At 38.5% G+C, this 21,638-nt stretch overlaps 3 protein-coding genes across 4 annotated transcripts in view; 1 reads left to right on the forward strand and 2 right to left on the reverse strand.

Annotated features, from left to right (window-relative positions):
* Positions 1-686: 686 nt before the first annotated feature.
* Positions 687-2,680, reverse strand: LOC141443678 (small integral membrane protein 12-A). Its single transcript, XM_074109023.1, has 3 exons — positions 2,007-2,680; positions 1,638-1,767; positions 687-921 (listed from the first exon to the last, which is right to left on the reverse strand). Exons 2-3 carry the CDS (start codon positions 1,765-1,767, stop codon positions 791-793), a joined length of 261 nt encoding a protein of 86 aa, XP_073965124.1. The 5' UTR covers positions 2,007-2,680; the 3' UTR covers positions 687-790.
* A 35-nt stretch (positions 2,681-2,715) lies between these two features.
* LOC141443675 (arginine-hydroxylase NDUFAF5, mitochondrial) lies at positions 2,716-11,441 on the forward strand. Its single transcript, XM_074109021.1, has 6 exons — positions 2,716-3,320; positions 4,364-4,515; positions 5,102-5,209; positions 6,007-6,152; positions 9,437-9,620; positions 11,227-11,441. The coding sequence occupies exons 1-6, from the start codon at positions 2,993-2,995 to the stop codon at positions 11,422-11,424; spliced, it is 1,116 nt and encodes a 371-aa protein (XP_073965122.1). The 5' UTR covers positions 2,716-2,992; the 3' UTR covers positions 11,425-11,441.
* LOC141443672 (uncharacterized) overlaps positions 11,442-21,638 on the reverse strand; it is a 69,920-nt gene continuing 59,723 nt past the window's right edge. For both annotated transcript variants that reach the window (XM_074109013.1, XM_074109012.1), the window contains 8 exons: positions 20,804-20,854; positions 19,802-19,843; positions 19,518-19,640; positions 17,883-18,125; positions 16,686-16,745; positions 16,292-16,514; positions 13,940-14,091; positions 11,442-11,987 (listed from right to left, as the gene is read on the reverse strand). In XM_074109013.1, coding sequence (XP_073965114.1) covers positions 11,914-11,987; positions 13,940-14,091; positions 16,292-16,514; positions 16,686-16,745; positions 17,883-18,125; positions 19,518-19,640; positions 19,802-19,843; positions 20,804-20,854 — 968 coding nt within the window. In that variant the 3' untranslated portion in view covers positions 11,442-11,913. The remainder of the gene's footprint in view (positions 11,988-13,939; positions 14,092-16,291; positions 16,515-16,685; positions 16,746-17,882; positions 18,126-19,517; positions 19,641-19,801; positions 19,844-20,803; positions 20,855-21,638) is intronic.

A 21,638-nucleotide genomic window follows, 5' to 3' on the forward strand; every position in this document is an offset into this window, starting at 1 on the left:
TTTAATTTAATAGTAGTTTTAGTCCTATGGATATTTTGTATTAACAAGAAAATGCCTTCTTACCTTTGATTCAATATCTTTTGGAATTCTGAAAAATGATAATTCCGATTCCTGTACCTTCTTTTTATTAATACATCCGTAAACACTACAATATACCTTAAACAGACCAATAATAAATAATAATCATTTTCGTGTCACAATGGAAAAAGTTGATGCAAATTAAAACTATGTGCCAACGCAGCTTTAACGCTGTGCAACTTTTTGGTCTTCACCCTTATGTCATTTCGATATCATTGTTGCTAAATAAAATAAGTAACTAGCCACTCACATGCTTTGAGCAACTACGGTTGCCAAATATATTTTAGCAAAATGCTTCTGGCAACTGTGGTTGCCAGACATACACTGCGTCGCTATTGCAGCGCAAGACAAGAGCAATTCATGGCCGTTTTCTTTTTCACGCGAATAGCTGAGTGGCTAGGTACGTACAGAAATCAGGCGCGACGCGTCCAGCGTGCGAGTGAGCCTAGCGGCAACCCACTGCCGTGCACCTGTTGCAAAGGTGCGCCGGCCGAACGTACCTAGGAGTGTCCAACCCCTGACAGACACGCGACGGCGACGGTTGGTTACGATACGTGCTTTACTTAGTGGGCATGGTCTCATACTTTTCAATAAGTATGAAGAATATAAATATTTTTGCCTGACACATTTTGCTATTATAGTCATGGTATAACACAGTGGAATGGATAGAGACCTTTAAGGTTTTCATTTCTATAACAAAAAAAAAATCTAACTACAATTTGTCCTTTTGTAAAGACGGTGACACATTTTTTCCTAAAACATTTTCTTTGTACTGCAACTTTTCCACTTTTGTTGGGTCCTGAGTGTCGTCTTGTCGCTCCAGTCTTTGGTCCTGGATAGCTTCTGTAAAAAAAAAAACTTTTTTAAATCTTATATTTCAACGAGGTTTTAGTACACCAAAATGTGACTATGTCAGCCGCGTGGGGAGCTTCAGATACATGTTACACTCTCCCTTGTGCTGAAAACTAGTCTCTGGATGCAAAAGCCTGTCTAATGAACCTGTAAATCAGCATCGCTTCTTCTCCATTCAACAAGCCCATACCATCCAGATGCCTGTTTCTGTGTCCTTACTCTGATCGCATTCCAGATGAAAATGAGGAAGGTCTTCAATCTTATTACAACCTATGCACAAGGGTGATTGTACAACTCATCAAATTTAGGACACATGAAATGCCAGCACAGGAAGTTCCCTGGGAAGGCTAGCACAATCAAACCAGGGTAGCAAAACTTGAATAGTACATTACTGTAGAGGCCGGGAAGTAGGGGGCTGCCGGCCAAGCAGATATAGACAGGGATGGGAGGCCTGCAACCCCGCGTTTAAAATACAAAAATGTAAATACACGATTTTGTGTGTCCCCGCAAACGGCCGCTGACTCAGCATTATGCTAAGGCATTAGACGCCTGCCATGCTGATATTCTATCAGAATCGTCTGTCAAAGAAATATTTCCAAAGTCTATTCTGGGATTATGGGGGCCCCTCTTTTGTGAAGGCCCCAGGGCTTTAGCCCCAGATGCCCAACACTAAATCCAGCCCTGCAGAAATATAACCAGATACTAACTGTTAAAGGGTGTGTATTTGTCCGAAAGGATGCTCTCTAAATTGTAGCCTATGACTCCAACAACAGCTGCAAACGGCAGTGTGAAGTATGGTGCGTTGTTACGGAGAAATGCTATTATAATTGGCCACATCTGTAAAATAAAAAATATATACAAAATTCTAGCTAATTTTTACACGTAGCCGCGGCTAATCTGCGCTTAGATCATTGCTAAAAGAAGTGAGCTTAATGCAGACTGAAAAATTTCAGAGTAATCTTACTCTATCTTGATGTAGGTATGTAAACAGCAAAACATTATAAGATGGAATGTATTTAATCGCCTAGCCAAAGGCGATAGGTTATAAGTGTTTTAAAATAAACGGTAATACTTACTTTGCCGAGTAGACTGGATAGCAGTATAGGAAAAAATAGTAATATTTTATTTCGCTGAAAAAATTAATATCTCGGCATAACCTCCAAAAGTCCAAAGTTATGACAATTTGATTTGAATTAGAAACTGAGAGACTCAGATCAAATAAAAACTAAAGATAGGGCGCTGCGAACAACGAAGTGAGGCCGGTCAAACTACACCAATCCGTGTGCTAACACAGTGGCACGCACACACTTGCAACCAAACTACACCAAAACCTTATTACTTAACATAAAACGTCAACACTAGTGTTGCCATTATAATATTGTAGTTACCCTATGTTCGCGCACTAAAACCTTTTTAGGCCGTATACAGTGCAGGGGTGCTCTCTGGCAAAAAAAAGACAGTCTTGTCAGTCGACATAAGTTTTTTTATCCGCTCACTTCTTGTGCTCGTAATAAACCGCATCGCAAAAACAAGAAGATTTCCTTGACTCCGCATCACAAGACCCCCGCATCACATCATCGGCCGGAGCCCTAACCAGGTGAGTGCTTCTGCACTATTAAAACGTTATCCAACGGTAATGATATTTTTGTAGTATCAGGGTACTAAGAATTATTATGGCAACACCGGCCTACGCACACATGTTTATAAAACCGGCCTCACCGGGCGTTTCACCGCGCGCCATCTTTACTTTTTATTTGATCTGAGCTGAGAGATAGCGATAATCCTGTAGTGTATTTTCCTATAAATTACGATATTTTTTTTAATGGGCATGGGCCTTTCCTTCAAGTTTCCTTCCTCCATTCTTTTCCTTCCCTTTTCTTACTGCTTAAAAAGAGAGGAAGAGGTGGTAAAAGAACTGATGACAAGTTTTTGAACGAAATGTTTATGTCATTATTGTCAGTTCTTATTGTCAGAAAAACAACCTCTAATGGGATGTTTATTCGTGAAAAATATGTTTAAAAAATCCGTATACTTGGTAAATTAATTAGCTATTCCCGCCAAAATGTCACACACGCAATTACTTAGCTTTACGTCCCGCCTATACATGATTAAAAACGTAAAAGCCAAGGCAAAATATTTACGTAATTCGAACAATTTTACCAAAGGTTTCTCTAGTAATAACAGTTTAAATGCTCCTAAACAGAAGACAGCTAGTTCTGTTTACCGTACTATGAACGTATTTGATAGGAAAGTGAAGATTTTGCAAAGGGAACGGTCCGCACAGCGCGAAGATTACCATCTAGCAGAATACATAAAAGAAGAAGTTGGGTGGCGAACAGCTGATAGGATATTAGATGTGAAGAGGGTGTTCAAAAACGCCGTAGAACTTGGTAAGTGCTCAACAAAAGCTTATCTAGCTTACGCTGGCAGCTTCAACTGTGGTGGAATAATAAACTAGGTACCAACTTAGAAAAGCTGAAAAATATCAAAATTTGTCATTTCAAAGTTCAATAATACTTCTATCTTCAAGTTTGCCTGGAAGAAATCGCTCTGAAGCGATAAGGCTTATTGCTTACCTTGAATTTTTTTCTTGTACCTCTGTTTACTGAATTGCTTTACTACATTGTGTACAGTAAAAAATCATTTGACTACAATATGTAATAATATCTCAAAAACCGTTGAACTGATTTTAATGAAACAGCTAAGAACAAGCAATAAAACTCACTTGCACTTTTAATTAAATGAGTGCATCAACATCAGTCTATCTGTCTGAGAACCACCATGCCACAGTCAGACAGAAATACATTGGCATCAAACTTATAAGCAGAGAGCGGATTTGAAGTAGTGATTACAAGTTTAATATGGAAATGACTAGTGCAATTGGTTAGATAGATAGATTTATTTATTAGATATCATGTTGCGTGTTGTTTATGGGTCTTACAGTTATCTTATTACTTACTTACCGCAATGCAATCTTATAGATAATTAAATTCAATAAATGTTATTCTTGCAACAAACTATATGTAAAGAAAAATATTTTATTCTAATTAAAGGAGTTTTATACAGCTTAAACATAATAGATCCAATTTATTACACACCTTTTTGATAAAAATAAATACTGACTTGTAGTACTAGTCTTATCCATATTAAACTTATCGCTACTTGAAATCCACTCTCTACTTATAACACCCCTGTTTTTGCATTGTGGTTTGATAAATAATCTGTTTTTTTTTTTAAATCTTGTATTTTAACGAGGCTTTACTACACCAAATATGACTATGTCAGCCTCATGGGGAGCCTCAGATACATATTACACCATCCGCTGTACTGAAACGTCTCTGGATGCAAAAGCCGGTCGAATGAACTAGTCAATCAGCATTGCTTCTTCTGAAAGCAGACGACTGAATCTAATGTTGCTTTTGTCTTCTCTAAGGTGCTGGTCGGGGGTATGTTTCCCGTCATCTACTCCCGGACTCCGTAGAGAAGGTCACACTCTGCGACACCTCGCAGACGCACCTGGACAAAGCTATAGTCGGTGATGGTGTCAAGTTTGAAAAGGTTGTAATGGACGAGGAGAATGTTGATGTAAGTTGACAGTTTTCATTTGCAATTAGATTGAGATTTTGCATGCCAAATTGTGTGGCAGAGCATACATTACATTCTTCTGAGATTGACATATGTTTCTGCAAATTAAATTACACTTCATTTTTAAATTAGAGTGCACTAACAGCCTTCTGAAGATGATAGCTGTAAGAGATGTGTGCTTTATAATGCAAAATTAAATTAAAACAACACTATCACTTGTCCAATATGTATACTAACATACTTATAAGTAAACCATTAATAACTAATAATTATATGGATTCTCCGTTTCCTTTTGGTTATCAGATATTTGATAATGAATAATAAAGTTCACAGAAATTGAAAGTCATTCATTGTTATTTAATTAGATAGGCCATTTTATGCTAAACTATCACTGTAAGGCTTATATATAACATTAAAGTGGTTTTTTTAGGTGATATTTTTTATAAAATTCGCGAATTCGCAAGGGAGATTTTTTCAAAATGGCCGCGCCACTTGACAGTAAGTTTTAAATATGGCGCCGCCACTCCAAGGGCTGAATAGGAGGTTGTGATTGTAAGATATAGTATTAACCAAATATGTTTTTTAGTTTCCAGAAAACAGTATGGACCTGGTGGTGTCATCTCTCTGTCTCCATTGGGTCAACGACCTTCCAGGATGCTTTGACAAAATAATGAGGATATTAAAACCTGACGGCGTATGTACCATACAAGCTCAAGCCTTTATGCTCGATATTGATACTCTAGTTTAAAACATACTATGTTTTTTTCATTACCATCTATACTAAATGACATTTTAAGTCGTTCTCTCTTGCCAGAAATCTATAAAGCCTTCTCCTTCTATTAAAAAATATGTGACACAATAATACTAAGTAGGTACCTACTTGAGATGCGTGTAATATTGTGCTAAAAGCTATTTTTTGCCCTGGGTGCAGGTACAATCCTATGCACGCGACGCGCGCAGTTAGCGCTGCTGGTACTAAATTTCAAGATTTTATTCCTACCCCGTGGGAATATCGGGATAAAAAGTAGCCTAAGTGTTTATTCCAGAGGTCCAGCTACTACATACCAAATTCATGACTCTAAGCGGTTATTTCGAGATTTTATCCTATCCCGTGAGAATATCGGGATAAAAGTAGCCTGTGTTATTCCAGACGTCCAGCTACCTACATACCAAATTTCATGACTAAGCCCAGGGGTTATTTCAAGATTTTATTCCTATCCCGTGAGAATATCGGGATAAAAAGTAGCCTATGTGTTATTCCAGACGTCCAGCTACCTACATACCAAATTTCATGACTCTAAGCCCAGCGGTTATTTCGAGATTTTATCCCTATCCCGTGAGAATATCGGGATAAAAAGTAGCCTATGTGTTATTCCAGACGTCCAGCTATCGACGTACCAAATTTGATCCAAATGCGTCCAGCCGTTTTAGCGTGAAAGAGTAACAAACATACACACACACACAAAATTTCGCATTTGTATTTGTTGACAGGTGTTCATAGCTTGCGTATTCGGTGGCGACACACTCATGGAGCTTCGCCAGTCGTTACAGCTCGCAGATACTGACAGGATGGGGGGGATGGCCCCCCACATATCGCCTTTCGTCAGAGTGAGGGATATAGGCGGGTTGCTTACTGCGTAAGTATTTAAGTAGATAGATAGATAGATAAAACGTTTATTTGTTACTGCAAACACACACAATCAAAATTACATAAATAAGAAAAAAAAAGAACAGTCCTAACTTAAATGTAAACAATTTTCAATTGTTTGTGTGCGCTGCAGTATTGCAAAAGGGTCATGGCTCAGTGGTCAACATTGCTCATAGGAGCAAAACACTGATATTCTGCCACAACCCAGAGGGCCAAGAACAAATATTATCACCTTATTAAAAAACAAATATAAATGTACAATACAAGTAGGTACTAATGTTCCGATATGGTTTGATTGTCAGTTCCAAAATACTGCAATACTGAAATGCCAGATTGTCAAAGTTCTAGGCTCTCAATGTACTCAATGCCCCGCTCAAAACGAGAGAGTCAAATGAAATGTTCCTCAAAATGCCACTATTTTATATGGCTAAGTCTTTGAAAATGCCAGAGTCTTAGCAAATAGCATATTAGGCAAAGCTCCGCGCAGGGGGCGACACTTGCGCAAACCGCCATGACAACGTCAGTTCTCTTTATATTTTGTCGCTATAATCAAAGAGTTTTACTACCTATAGAAAGAAAGAAAGAAAGAAAAGTTTATTTTGGCTCCAAAAAGTACCACCTAAAACTAAGACTAGAACTAGCATTAAAACTATGTTACTAGGTGACACGGCAGGATACCAAAAAGGGTCTCCACTCAGCATGTGTTGCCGCACATTATGTGCAGTAACGCTGGTTTTCTGTGGAGCCCAAACGTTAAATAAACATGTATGCATGAGCCAGTTCCTTTGCCCCAGTCAGACGGAGAAAAAAAAAATTAAAAAAAAAAAAAATTAAAAAATTAAAACCATAGACAAAGGGAGAAGTGACGTGGCTCAGTGTAAAAGATAATAATACTTATACTGCTGTCTGCTGTGCTATAGAAAACATGATATATTTATTAGTAACAAAAGAACATGATATTTACATCGATAGTAACGATAGAGCTATATTTCCAAAAAAAATATTGAAATAATATGATAATAGGGGATAAGATACCTACACAAAAAACTGTTTACGTTTTGTGCTAGTGCTGGATTCTGACGGCAGAAAATTGCAGTTATATTCCCTCATCATCCCAGCCTATATATGTCCCACTGCTGGGCACAGTCCTCTCAGAACAAGAGGGCTTGGGCCATAGTTCCCACGCGGGCCCAGTGCGGATTGGGAACTTCACACGCACTATTGAATTGCTTTGCAGGTTTGTGCAGGTTTCCTCACGATGTTTTCCTTCACCGCGTAGCTCGTGGTAAATTTCAAATGTAATTCCGCACATGAATTTCGAAAAAGTCAGAGGTGCGAGCCGGGGTTTGAACCCACGACCCTCTGCTTGAGAGGCGATAGGTCAAACCACTAGGCCACCACGGCTATAATCCCTATTGTCTCTCAAAATGATAAATTCTCTTAAAACGCCAGAGTATCCAAATGCCATGGTCTCAAAATGCTTAAGTTTTAAGTGAAGGGTAATTTTGGCCGTTGAAATTTTTGTTCTTTTATGTACGTACTCTTTTACGTTCGTGTATGGTTAGTTTAAACTTGGTTAGTATACGCTTTAGTGTATTTTTTAACCCCCGACGCAAAAAGAGGGGTGTTATAAGTTTGACCGCTATGTGTCTGTGTGTGTGTCTGTCTGTCTGTGGCACCGTAGCTCTTAAGCGGATGGACCGATTTGAATGCGTTTTTTTATTTGAACGCAGATTTTCTAGCGATGGTTCTTAGACATGTTTCATTAAAATTGGTTCAGACGTTTTTGAGATATTGAACTTTGAAGTGACAAAGTCGGGGGTTTTCCAACTTTTTGTTCGTTAGGTTATTAGACACTTCTATGTATGGTTTTCATATGGGCCACAGTTAACCTTCACTAGGCCAAAGTTAACCTTCACTGGGCCAAAGTTAACCTTCACTGGGCCAAAGTTACCCTTCACTGGGCCAAAGTTACCCTTCACTGGGCCAAAGTTAACCTTCACTGGCCACAGTTAACCTTCACTAGGCCAAAGTTACCCTTCACTGGGCCAAAGTTACCCTTCACTGGGCCAAAGTTACCCTTCACTGGGCCAAAGTTAACCTTCACTGGGCCAAAGTTAACCTTCACTGGGCCAAAGTTAACCTTCACTGGCCAAAGTTAACCTTCACTGGGCCAAAGTTACCCTTCACTGGGCCAAAGTTACCCTTCACTGGGCCAAAGTTACCCTTCACTGGGCCAAAGTTACCCTTCACTGGGCCAAAGTTACCCTTCACTGGGCCAAAGTTACCCTTCACTGGGCCAAAGTTACCCTTCACTGGGCCAAAGTTAACCTTCACTGGGCCAAAGTTAACCTTCACTGGGCCAAAGTTAACCTTCACTGGGCCAAAGTTACCCTTCACTGGGCCAAAGTTACCCTTCACTGGGCCAAAGTTAACCTTCACTGGGCCAAAGTTACCCTTCACTGGGCCAAAGTTACGCTTCACTGGGTCAAAGCACCCCAACATTACGGCTCTCAAAATAACTCCCACAGTCTCAAAATAGCAGTCTATTAAAATTCCAGTCTCTCAAAATGCCTCAATTTCAAAATTACTAAAATCTCAAAACGCCAGTCTCATTCATCATCATCATCATCCCAGCCTATATACGTCCCACTGCTGGGCACAGGCCTCCTCTCAGAACAAGAGGGCTTGGGCCATAGTTCCCACGCGGGCCCAGTGCGGATTGGGAACTTCGCACGCACCATTGAATCGCTTCGCAGGTTCGTGCAGGTTTCCTCACGATGTTTTCCTTCACCGCAAAGCTCGTGGTAAATTTCAAATGTAATTCCGCACATGAATTTCGTTAAACTCAGAGGTACGAGCCGGGGTTTGAACCCACGACCCTCTGCTTGAGAGGCGATAGGTCAAACCACTAGGCAGTCAGTCTCATTAGACTAAAAAAAAAAAATTGGTGACAGTAAATTTTCCCATTATGTTTACTATTTATTTTATTTATTTGACGACCGGATGGCTAAGTGGTTAGAGCACCTGACTACGAAGCTTGAGGTCCTGGGTTCGAATCCCGGCCGGGGCAGATATTTGTGTGAATAACACGAATGTTTGTTCTCGGTTCTTGGATGTTTAATATGTATTTAAGTATGTATTTATCTATATAAGTATGTTTATCCGTTGCCTAGTATCCATAGCTTTGCTTAGTTTGGGACTAGGTCAATTGGTGTCAAGTGTCCCATGATATTTGATATTTGATATTTATTTTGATTTGATTTATTCCAGGAGTGGCTACACCCTCCAAACAGTAGACGTGGACACCATAACAGTATGGTACCCTAGCGCGTGGCACGTCATGCACGACACGCGTACACTGGGCGAGGGGAACGCCGCGTTTAACCGACCGCTGCGGTTGAACCGCGACGTGCAGTTCGCCGCCGCAGCCATTTATGACGAGATGTATGGGAAGGTTAGTTTGACACTTCGACAAATGGCAAAAAAAATCAAAACGTCAAAAACGCAGACGCGAGTGCAGTTAAGATAACGCTCTTTAAAGCATACTGCACGTCAATGTACTCGGGTGCCCTGTGGGCGAGCTGCACGCAGCGCTCCGTCAGCTCCCTGCGCGTCCAGTATAATAACGCCTTCAGAGCGCTGTTAGGGCTGCCACGGTTCTGCAGTGCGTCCACTATGTTTGCCGAAGCGCGAGTAGATAGCTTTAATGCTATACTACGAAAAAAAAGGCATCGCTTCTGACAAGAATACGTGGCAGCACTAACAGCCTCCTGAAGATGATAGCTGTAAGAGATGAGTGCCCTATAATGCAAAATTTAATTAATACCACACTATCACTCGTCCAATATGTATACTAACATAGTTATAAGCATAAACGGCTGTATCTTTTGATTGCGTTGGCTTAGACGTTTAATTTTTTCACAGCTCCAAAGGACAGTAGACCTGAGTATTTGATATAAATTTCAGCTTGATACCTCCACGCGTTCCTGAGAAAAAGGGTCTTGACAGACGGACGGACGGACAACAAAGTGATCCTATAAGGGTTCCGTTTTTTCCTTTCGAGGTACGGAACCCTAAAAACGGCAAAACAATCACGTTTCTTGTATGGGAGCCCCCTTAACCCTTTTCCAGGCTCCGCGGATTTATTTAAAAACGAATTATATTTTTAACGTAAATTTTTGTGTTATATGGTAATCTGTGAAAATTTCAAGTGTCTTAACTATTACGACTCAAGAGATAGAGCCCTGTGACAGACGGACGGACAGACAGACAGTCTCAGTAATAGGGTTCCGCCGGCACCCTTTAGGTACGGAACCCGAAAAATGAAAAGATACAAAAACTAAACTAATAACCTAACCAACAAAAAGTTGGAAAACCCCCGACTTTGTCACTTCAAAGTTCAATATCTTAAAAACTGCTGAACTGATTTTAATGAAACATGTCTAAGAACCATCGCTAGAAAACCTGCTTTCAAATAAAAAATACCGCATTCAAATCGGTCCACCTGTTTAAGAGCTACGGTGCCACAGACACACATAGCGGTCAAACTTATAACACCCCTCTTTTTGCGTTGGGGGTTAAAAAATAAATCTAGTCAGTCGGGACCCATTCAAACTCGTGATTGGGCCAATAATACTCCGTAATGTGTCTTGACTGTTGAATTTTAATTTACTTAACACAGTTCTACATCTGTGTTTCTCTATTCAGTTTGAAATAAAAGCTGTTTTGAGGCAATTGGGTTTTTTATAAGATAAAAAAAAACCTTCCAGCCGATCAAGCTGCAGAGAAGAGCAGAGATATACACATACATACATTGCACACTATACATGCACCTATGGGCATTTTTCACAAATAGTGTATCTTTTTTTTAATTTTGGAAAAAATATGGTCAGGATTAAGAGCACAATCGATTCAGAAAAATTACCAAAAAAAAGACAGGTTTTTTTTTGAAAACGCACTATACATACACTGAAATAACCCTTCGGGCAGCCGGGTAAAAAATGGATGTATAGTCGATAAAGCACTTGGTCGACTAATACTTATTTTTTTCATTGTTTTAGGAACTCCCCGAACACAAGTCCCGAGGCGTCCCGGCGACGTTCGAGATCATCAATTTCCTGGGCTGGAAGCCTTCGCCGGACCAGCCCAAACCGCTGGAGAGGGGCTCCGGGGAGATATCACTCAAGGACCTCCACAGGATCGACGAGATAATACAGGACGTTAAAACTGTGGAGCTCACTGAGGAGGATAAAAAATAAATTGATTCTGGTTCAAATTGTTTTTTTATTTACATTATGAAATGGTTCTGAGGCAGAAGGTTATAGCGTTTTGCTACACTTTGAACAAGCTATCTTGAGACGTGATTTATAAAAATTTTAATAAAAAAGTAAAACCGACTCCAAAAAAATAAAAAAATAACAAAAAATGGAGCCGACTACAAAACCCTTGAAAAGGGGTATTAACTATATATATTCCTTATATTCGTCATAATATAAGAATTATAAAATACCTATAAACATATATATGCGTGGAAATTTGTACAAGATGATTTCAAAATAAAATAAAAGAGTAGCAATAAATTCAATAACGACAATAGTAATAAAGAAACAATAATAAGTAAAATAAAATTAGGGACGCCTCAAGTAAGTTGGAACAACTCGGCCACCAACAGGTTGTTCATTTTGGTAATCAAAAATCATTTATAATATTAGTAGGATTAAGTTTTTAATAATTTAATATGGAATAATTTATACATTGTAAATATTGTACTGTTCAAGCTGTTCGTATGTCCATTCTTCGTCATCTGAGTAGTGCGTTTCATCTGAAAAAGAAATTTAGAAATGTCAGTGACAAAAAATAACCAAGATGTTTTAAAATTTAGCAGGTGGTTGTATGTACCGCGGTAAAGACGTGACTATATTTCGAACAAAATATTTCGACGATAACTTAATGGTGTTCGGTCAAAACTAATTCATTCAACCATGTTGATTATTATTAACTATCTACTAAAACAGTCATGGAAAAGCCCTATGTTCGATGACTAGTTTCTACCAGCAAGCCAAATTTTCGTAAGAATAAAATAAGACCTTGCCTACAGCTTTAAAACTTGCGAAGGCTAATATAATTCCTATATGAAAACGAGCCACGTCCGACCTTAGGCTTCAATATATTAGTATTTAGTATTTATTTATTTGGCAAAAAACATAAAATACATAAGGCCTTATTCTAATAAGTCTTACAATATTATGCACCCTGGTAGGGTATAGCCACATTTATAATAATGTTATCTAATTCTATTAAACAACAAAAAAGTAAGATATCCTACGTACTTGCATTAAAGCTTAAAAACTACGGTTACATTATACTATAAATTAAATTAAACTGTTATAAACTATTATGGCACAATAATATCGTGTTTACAAAAATGCTTATAGTAATATAATATAATTTAAGTTTAATGATATTTTCATTCATCCATAAATTCCTTAGTAGAATAATAACATTTTTCTAATAGATCTTTTTTTAATTTAGCTATGAATAATGTATTACTATTTATATTCTTAATATTTAACGGCAATTTGTTGTATATGTTAATTGTTCTATAATACGGGCTGTTTTTGTAGATTTCTAGTATGGGTTCTGGAAGGATAAGTTTATGGGTTCGACGGGCACTTTTTGAAAATTGGTATAAGTGTAGGTTTTTTCTAACAAATATTGCTGTTTCCAGGATATATAGCGATGGAAGGGTCAATATATTAAATTTTTTAAAATATGGTTTGCAACTGTTCGGTTGGTGGATATTGGCTAAGATCCTCAGACACTTCTTCTGCATAATAATATATAATATTATCTAATAATATAATATTATCCTAAGTTATAAGAAGAAATTATATTTCAAGTTGTTATGAAATAATTTCAGGACTGACCTTTGGCACTTGGCACCCATTTAGGCATTTTCGTGTCCAGATGTATACATTTTTTTTTTCACTTTTGGAAAATATATGGCTTTTCCTACTCAGAATCAAGAGCACAATCGATTCCAATAGTTTAAAAAATGACAGTTTTGTTACGTTTTTTTCATACACTTAGTATAGGCGTAACACAGCTGACTCATACAATTTTGTATGAAAAAATGGGGCATTTTTTAAACTATCAGAATCGATTGTGCTTTTGATTCTGAGTAGGAAAAGCCATATTTTTTCCAAAATCGAAAAAAAAGAAAGGGGCATCTGTACACGAAAACGCCCATTTAGATCTCACTTATTTTGTCGTTAAAGTCAACAATCAAGGCATATTGAACTTGGCTCCATTTCACATTTATGTTTGATGGGATATCATTAGGTACTTTTTGTACAGAAATAATTTAATTTAAAAATTATAGGTAATAAAATGATCAAAATTTACTACTTTCTTATTTATTCCTTTATATTAACTCAACTACCTCTCTGGATGCCAAATTTGAACTTTCTAGGTCATCTGGAACTGGGTTAGAATTTTGATCTAAGGGTGAGTCAGTGATAAAAATGTCGAATTTCGATGTTAATATCTAAATAACCGTTTAAGATGTGTTTATAAAATTTGGAACACATATGTATCTCACAAGTCTCAATAAATGAGCAAAATTTGACACGTTTATGTGAAATAGTTTTTGAGTTATGAGGGGGTCAAAAGTGGCTCCAAATGGTTCGGGTAAAATTACACACGGTGCTGCTCGCCAGCTCTGTTAGCTAGAACTTGGCTTGACACGCTACCGCGTGTTTAGATTTGAATTACCTTCTTCTGTGTGTATCGGTGGCAAAGGCCGAGACTTTGCTTGGGTTTGAGGAGGTATGAGAGGTGTAACTGTTGATGCATTTGATTCAAATTCAGCATTTGGTCTTCTAAATGGTGGAACTCCTGGCTTCACGGGTTGTAAGCTGGGTCCCCTGCGATTACAAGGTGACTGGTTATTCAATACATTCCTTTTAAAGATGCACTTAGTACCTACAACTTAGTAGCAGAAAAAAAGTTATGTAGTACCCTATCCGAAAGTAAGTTTATTTCCTAGACTATTTAGACTGTCTAATTCCGTTAAACTCGAGACGGCGGATCGGCTAGCGCAGCGTATAGTCTGGCAAAAAAGAGTAGAAATTAAAAAACCGCCCAAGAGCGTGTCGGACACGCCCAAAATAGGGTTCCGTAGCCATTACGAAAAAATTAAGTAATATTTTTCTAAGGATTTCGTATTTTATACGGATCTTCCAAGTTTAGCTATATTTTATACCTTAGGCTGCTATTTACTCTTAAACTACTAATATTTCTCAAGAAAACTTAGCCGTTATAGTTTGCCTTGAAAGTTTGATATACTACTACCATCCTGAATTTTTTAAAATTTTTCCACCCACCGGTTTAGATTTTAATGAAAATTTGCACTTTAAAGTTGAATATTTCGCAAAAAAATCAATGAATCGAAAAATCTTCTTAGCAAACCCCTAATGGTTTTGAAAGACCTATCCAACGGTACACCACACTATAGGGTTGGATGAGAAAAAAATCACCCCCACTTTACGTCTATGGGAGGTACCTACCCTAAAAAAATTTTTTTTAGTTTTTTATTGTACCATTTTGTCGGCATAGTTTACATATATATCCGTGCAAAATTACAGCTTTCTAGCATTGATAGTCCCTGAGCTAAGCCGCGGACGGACAGACAGACAGACAGACATGGCGAAACTAAGGGTTCCGTTTTTGCTATTTTGGCTCCGGAACCCTAAAAACTGCCAAATCAAACCAAAAAGGGAGGACACTACAGTGTTGCCACTTTTTAATTTCTACTCTTTTTTGCCAACTACCAACGAGATGGACGGATGACCTGAGGCCGTACTGCCTAACGTTTCTGGCGGTCGCGATCGCAATCAAATGACAGATTTCGCGTACAAAAACTGTCATTTGAATGCGATCGCGAGTGTTAAAAACGTTACGCAATAGACCCTCTGGTCGCCGCGGGTTCACGATGGATGCATGCTTATGATGATATATGCACGTCCCACAGTTGGGCACATACCTCCTTGAGGCTAGCTGTAACTTGCAACGTTCATATTGCTACGTTCGTGGGGTGGGTTCGTGATTGAAAAGCACTTTTAACACCGATGAATAAAAGTAGGATTTATTTTCACACTGTAACTTTACAAAACAGTTCACAGTAATTTCGCACTCTAAAACTCACTTACTATGGGGTGGGTTCGTGATTGAAAAGCACTTTATTTATTTATTTATTTATGTCACTGTAAAGTCATGTACATTAAAGTAGGATGTTATCGTTAGGTACATAAGTCAGTCCATGACGCCTGCAAGGGCACACAATAATAATTACAACACCGATGAATAAAAGTAGGATTTATTTTCACACTGTAACTTTACAAAACAGTTCACAGTAATTTCGCACTCTAAAACTCACTTACCAGTCGCTTTGATTCTCTTCGATGTTTATCTCTGGGTATCGTATTCGAAACTGACTCCGCCGCAACCTCGCCCGGCTTATATACCTACCCCCGGTGAATCGGTTCACAAAGTTCGAGAACAGTCCAGCTAGGACGTCATACCTACATTTCGAATGTTCCGGAAACGAGTAGAGTGTCTGTCTCTTTCATGTGCTATTTCTGTCACACAGTTACTAGAATATTCCGGAAATGGGATCATCTGTCTGTCTCTCTCACACATATAGGCTATCCTTGTGACACACCTTCTCGAATGTTCTCAGTATAGCTGTCCCTTTCTAATTGTGCTATCTCTTTCACTCCTATTGAAAATTCCGCCATATACTGAAATGTACTTCAGGGCATAAAGGCCTGAAAACGGGTTTTCAGGTTATAGCGTCATCAGATAGAGGGTGGACTGAAACGGACTGAAAACATGTTTCAGGCGCCTGAAAACGACGGCAACTTGGGTGATTTTGATAAACTAATATGTGATAGAGCATCCCCTGAAACGGCCTGAAACAGTATTCCAGCCTGCTGAAAACGCCTCCAAGATACGGAAAAACGCGATCAAAGTTTATCGTCTAACCCACCGCAGTAACAATACGTACAGTCACCTACATACCTATTATCTGCACATAATGATATTATGATGATGGAGAGAACATACCCTGGGATAGGCTCATTAGTTCTAGGCAGCGCAGCTTCTGGCTTCTTGGCAGGTTTCAAGGATGCTTCTATCTTCGGCATAACCAGCTTCATATTTGGTGATAGGGGGTTGATTGCGCCGGCTGGTGTTTTCGCAGGTTTAGCTAATGTAGGTGGTGGGGGGGTTTTGGTTGGTGTCTTCTTCATTTCGAGAGTGGATTGCTGCGAGGGCGACGGCGAGGTGGCTGGAAAAATTTATGGGTTTAATTTAATTTAATCTTTAGGTTAAAATACCATAGTTTTCTGGAAGCCATTCAGGCTATTGTCAATATCTATATTTTCATAATAATATTAAGACATGGCAAATTCAGGAGTTGTCAGATACCGTATACCTGTGTTTAAAGGTAATTACTAACCATTTTTAACGTTTCTCTTCGCGAGTGCGTTCTTCAACTCCAACAGTCCCGGGTCTGTAGCTAAGAAAAGAAAACTTTTATCATTATAATCATCACTTCAAAATTACAGTATTGCCGATTACTTATTTATTGAGTTTAATTTTATTCACTTCTCATGCTCTTAAAACGTTACTTTAGTCTGTACATATCGGGAGTAAAGGTCCTCATTAATCTCTAGGGATTAAAGTTTTTTTTTAATTTACGTTGGAAACCCTTAAACAGCCAATCACGGTGTTTGTGGAAGGAGGATTTTTAGGGCGTGGAAATAGCCTCAAAATGATAATTGTGCAAAAAGACTTAAAAAACACGGTTTAATTTCGTGAAACACGATTAATGAGTACGAATATGAATCTATTCAATTACCTTATCTAAGGATTAATTAATTTTATTATGCATAATCCAATCAGTTTTAAAATAGTTTTCAATTTTGAAACTGTTGGCTAAATATGCAAGCATTAAGTGCGTCACTTCGAAAAAAATAAAACAAAAGAAAAATTCGCGTAAAAAAATTCTAACGTTGTTTTTTTTTCCTTGTATTCAAAGTGAAAAGTAGAGTGCTTAACGTGAGACTAAACAACCATAATGACACTCGAACTATAGCCACCCTCGCGTGCTCGGGTGGGCCTCATTAGGTATGGTTTGTTTTAGTCCCTCGTTGAACAATCTACTATTAAATTTTTACTTCAGTCTTCAGTATTTACATCAGTCATTTTTGGTCGTTCGCACTCGTTTCTCGCTGATCTACGATCTACTCTTCGACCAGAGGCCGTATTGCCTAACGTTGTTTAACAGAGTACTTACAAAGCAACGCACCTAAAAAGAGCTCCTGGCGATATACCTGCGCAGTGAGCGGAATACGGACCAAATTGGCGGCGGAGCAGTGGGGGACGCGGGAGGGGGCGTAGGAGCGGCGCGCGGCCGTCACGCCATTGGCTTATTAGTTGACGGATGCGCAAACGTATCCCCTCCACTAGCCACCCAGAGCTCTTTTTACGTGCTCTGTCACTGTATGCCTGCTAACAATTTTAAACAAAAATCCAAGGCAATGACAATACATATTATCTTTAATCTCCACCGTACACTCCGAAATATTGTTATTAAATGCAAACTAAACAAACCGTAGGGTCCCGTATTCTAATACGGCAGTGGTTTACTTACGAAGTATTTTCGGCATCGAGCCACTCGGTTTGGGTGGCCTTTGCAGTGAGGTCCCTGGCTTGGGTGGCCTGGGCAGTGAGGTGCCTGGCTTGGGTGGCCTGGGCAGTGAGGTCCCTGGCTTGGGTGGCCTGGGCAGTGAGGTGCCTGGCTTGGGTGGCCTGGGCAGTGAACCAGGCTTGGGTGGCCTGGGTAATGAACCCGTCAGACTATCTACGTCAGTTGGCTTGGGCGGGCGACATGGAGCTGAAAAAAATTTTTTTTATTTTATTCGACTGCATGGCAAATGAGCAAGTGGAAAAATGTTTTCTAATTAGTCATGGGATAAAAAATCCATTGTATTTAATATAATTTTAATATAATAAATGCGAAAGTGTGTATGTTTGTCCGTCTTTCACGTCGAAACGGAGCTACGGATCGACTTGATTTTTGGCATAGGTAGGTAGAGATAGTTTATGGGCAAAAGAGTGACATAGGCTACTTTTTATCCCAGAAAAAAGGACAGTTCCATTATTACAGTTTATTATTTATTTTTTATTGTACCATTATGTCGGCATAGTTTACATATATAATATATTCCTGCAAAATTACAGCTTTCTAGCATTGATAGTCCCTAAGCAAAGCCGCGGACGTACAGACAGACATGGCGAAACTATAAGGGTTCCGTTTTCCCTTAAAAATATCACTAGCTACATAAATAAAAAAAAAACATTTTGATAGAATAATAAAGAACATTTAGCATATTACACCTTCTTTATTTTTCTTGCCCTCACGATGTAACACGCTTTTGATTATAATATACTAGCTTTTGCCCGCGGCTCCGCCCGCGTGGTATTCGGTTATCGCGCGCTGTTCCCTCGGGAACTGTGCATTTTCCGGGATAAAAAGTAGCCTATGTCACTCTCGGGCCCATAAACTATCTCTATGCCAGAAATCACGTCGATCCGTCGCTCTGTTACGGCGTGAAAGACGGACAAACACACAAACATACAAACACACTTTCCCATTAATAATATTAGTAGTATAGGTTTAATTGGGACTGTGATAAAAACGCAAAGATTTAATACAATGTACTTTTGAAACGGTTTCTTATCTGATTTAAATTATTTTTTCACTTCTCATGCTCGTAAAGTTCGTGTTTATGCTGGATCTAGGCGACATAAAATGACTTTTTATGCACTAGTGCATAAAATAAAATCTTCGTCTAAGACCAACAACCACAAACAAAGAAGTTTATATTTTTTTTTTCTTAATTTTTAATTTATATAGTATTAAAAATCAATCAAAATAAATGAATAAAACTAAAAATTATAATTATATAGTAATTCATGTAAAATAAAATGTACATAGTAAGTGAACAATTGATCCACTGTTGCTAATTTCGTTTCCTCGCCATCGAAGTGAAAAGCAAAGTGTAAAACTCGAGCATTAAACCTATTTTCCCCTCGACGTGTCTCCATACCGGCTCGGGTGGCTATATGAATGTCTTGGGTAAAATGGATCGTTTTATGCTCTTGTTGTACAATCTACAGTTAACTTTTTAGTTCTTTTTATTTACAATGAATAAAAGCTTCAAATACCTACCTACCTACCTACCTTTTTACACCAAATAAATTTATTCTAGTCTATTCGATATACCTTTGTTCAGGGTAGTAACTGGTGTGGGGGGCAGTTCCTTCTTCACAGGACTCGCTGGCACTGGCTTGGAGCTGATGCTGTTCAGGCTCAAGGTCGAAGACATCAGCTTCGACTTTGGAGGACCTGAAGAAGACGAGATTGGCAAGGTTATGTTGCTCTGAGGATGAACTCAGGTTGAGTTCGAAACGCGTGGTTCCCTAACCATATAAAAACCCCTGGGTCATTTGATTGAGATTTGATTTCGGTGACTGTACTAAATGTCATGAGGTGCTGACTGTACTTACGAGGCAAAGTGTCTATCGGCACCGGGGGTGGTACAGGGGACTCTGAAAAATAAAAAGCTTTATATTTTTTTATGTTATATCATTCTGTCTTAGAAAAGTTGAAAAGCCCTCGACATTTTCATTTCCAAGTTCAATATATCAAAAAAAAAAATTAACAATAAATGGAACCGACTTCAAAAGCCATGAAAATAATTTTCTACTAGTTTGAAGTCGGTGCCTCAGCACGAGCCAGCAGGAGTGGAACTATAGTCGTCTACCTTACCTACATACTATATATTGGGCTTCAATCACTCCTGCTGGCTCGTGCTGAGGCACCGACTTCAAACTAGTAGAAAATTATGTTCAAGGTTTTTGAAGTCGGTTCCATTTTTTGTAAAAAAAAATTTTTTCGTCGTTTTTAGTGATTTGTAGCCAAACTGATCACAACGATTCAATTAAGTTCAAACACAGCATAATTATATCATTTTACATAGCTACCGTTAGTAGTACCGTAGTACCGTTAGTAGTATACGTAGAGTACCGCTAACTGCGGTCTTCTTCATCAGGGTCCAGGTTACCAAATGATACTTTCTGAATGTAAATACTTGACTTGATGTTAAAAATGCCAAAATCGCTATAGGTGTGCTTTAAAAATTCGAGGGTTGCCCTCGATTTCTCTAAGATCCCATCATCAGATCCTGACTTGGTGTCAATGGGACCACCTCGGAAGTATGTCCTTTAGAACTAAAAAAGAATTTTGAAATTCGGCCCACAATTGGCGGAGTTATCGCGTAACAAACATACAAAATAAAAACATACACCCGAATTGAGAACCTCCTCCTTTTTTGATGTCGGTTAAAAAAAGCTGAACTGATTTTAATGATACAAAAGAAAAAAAGAAAAAAAAGAAGAACTTTTTTGTTTGATTTTGTATATTTATTTTTATGTGCAATAAAGAGTTTACATACATACAAAAGCCTAACTGCAACAGACTAATCTGACAGCTTGTAAATTGCAACATACCCCCTGGAAGCGGCAGCGGGGGTCGATTTTTGATATCCAACTCACTTGAGTCTGTAAAAAAAAATGACAAATTATAAATCGCTAGCTTTGAAGTGAATTATAATCTAGCCAAGTCAAGTCTTGAACTTGCAGTAGGTAAGGTATAGTCAAGGGCAAAGATATCGATACGGCCAAAGTTGCAAAAATATGTTTACACGACCTTAATGTTAAGTACGTAAAGTCGTGTAATATATTTTTGTAACTTTGGCAGTGTCGATATCAAGATAAGATTGTTTTTTTGGAATCTTTTTGTATTTTTTATTTAAATTCCAAATTTTTACTTTTACGGTCATCCCGTAAAACCTAAATTGAAAATACAAACTGAAATATAGATGCACAGAAAAACTTGAAAAATAAGACCAGCACTGGGAATCGAACCCAGGTCCTCGGTATTCCGTACCGCGTGCTATACCACTACACCACTGCTGGTCAACGGTACAGACACGAATTTCCCCTATGCACCTCATATCTCAGCTTGTTTGTTTCTTATTTAGCCACTTAAGCAGTGACGCTAGCGACATCTATACCGTAGCCCTCATCGAGAAACTTTCGGCACTCCATTGGAACTAACCGCTCACCCGGACAAGAGATGTCGTTACTAAGCAATCAAATTAAGATTGGTTGGTTGGTTGATTGGATTGGTTTGGATTGGACCTGGGTTCGATTCCCAGTGCTGGTCATATTTTTCTGGTTTTTCTGTGCATCTATATTTAAGTTTGTATTTTCATTTTTGTATTTTCTTTGCCCTTGACTGTACATCCGAACTTTGAACTCGGATCGGACGGATCTTGATTCT

Source organism: Choristoneura fumiferana, chromosome 28 (assembly GCF_025370935.1).
Source record: "Choristoneura fumiferana chromosome 28, NRCan_CFum_1, whole genome shotgun sequence".
Taxonomy (NCBI): domain Eukaryota; kingdom Metazoa; phylum Arthropoda; class Insecta; order Lepidoptera; family Tortricidae; genus Choristoneura; species Choristoneura fumiferana.

Coding starts and splice junctions, on each gene's coding strand:
- LOC141443675 (XM_074109021.1), top strand. CDS start 2,993: ATGTCACACACGCAATTACTTAGCTTTACGTCCCGCCTATACATGATT. Junction 4,516..5,101: donor TGGACGAGGAGAATGTTGAT/GTAAGTTGACAG, acceptor TATGTTTTTTAG/TTTCCAGAAAACAGTATGGA. Junction 9,621..11,226: donor ATGACGAGATGTATGGGAAG/GTTAGTTTGACA, acceptor TCATTGTTTTAG/GAACTCCCCGAACACAAGTC.
- LOC141443678 (XM_074109023.1), bottom strand. CDS start 1,767: ATGTGGCCAATTATAATAGCATTTCTCCGTAACAACGCACCATACTTC. Junction 922..1,637: donor CAAATACACACCCTTTAACA/GTTAGTATCTGG, acceptor TTTTTTTTACAG/AAGCTATCCAGGACCAAAGA.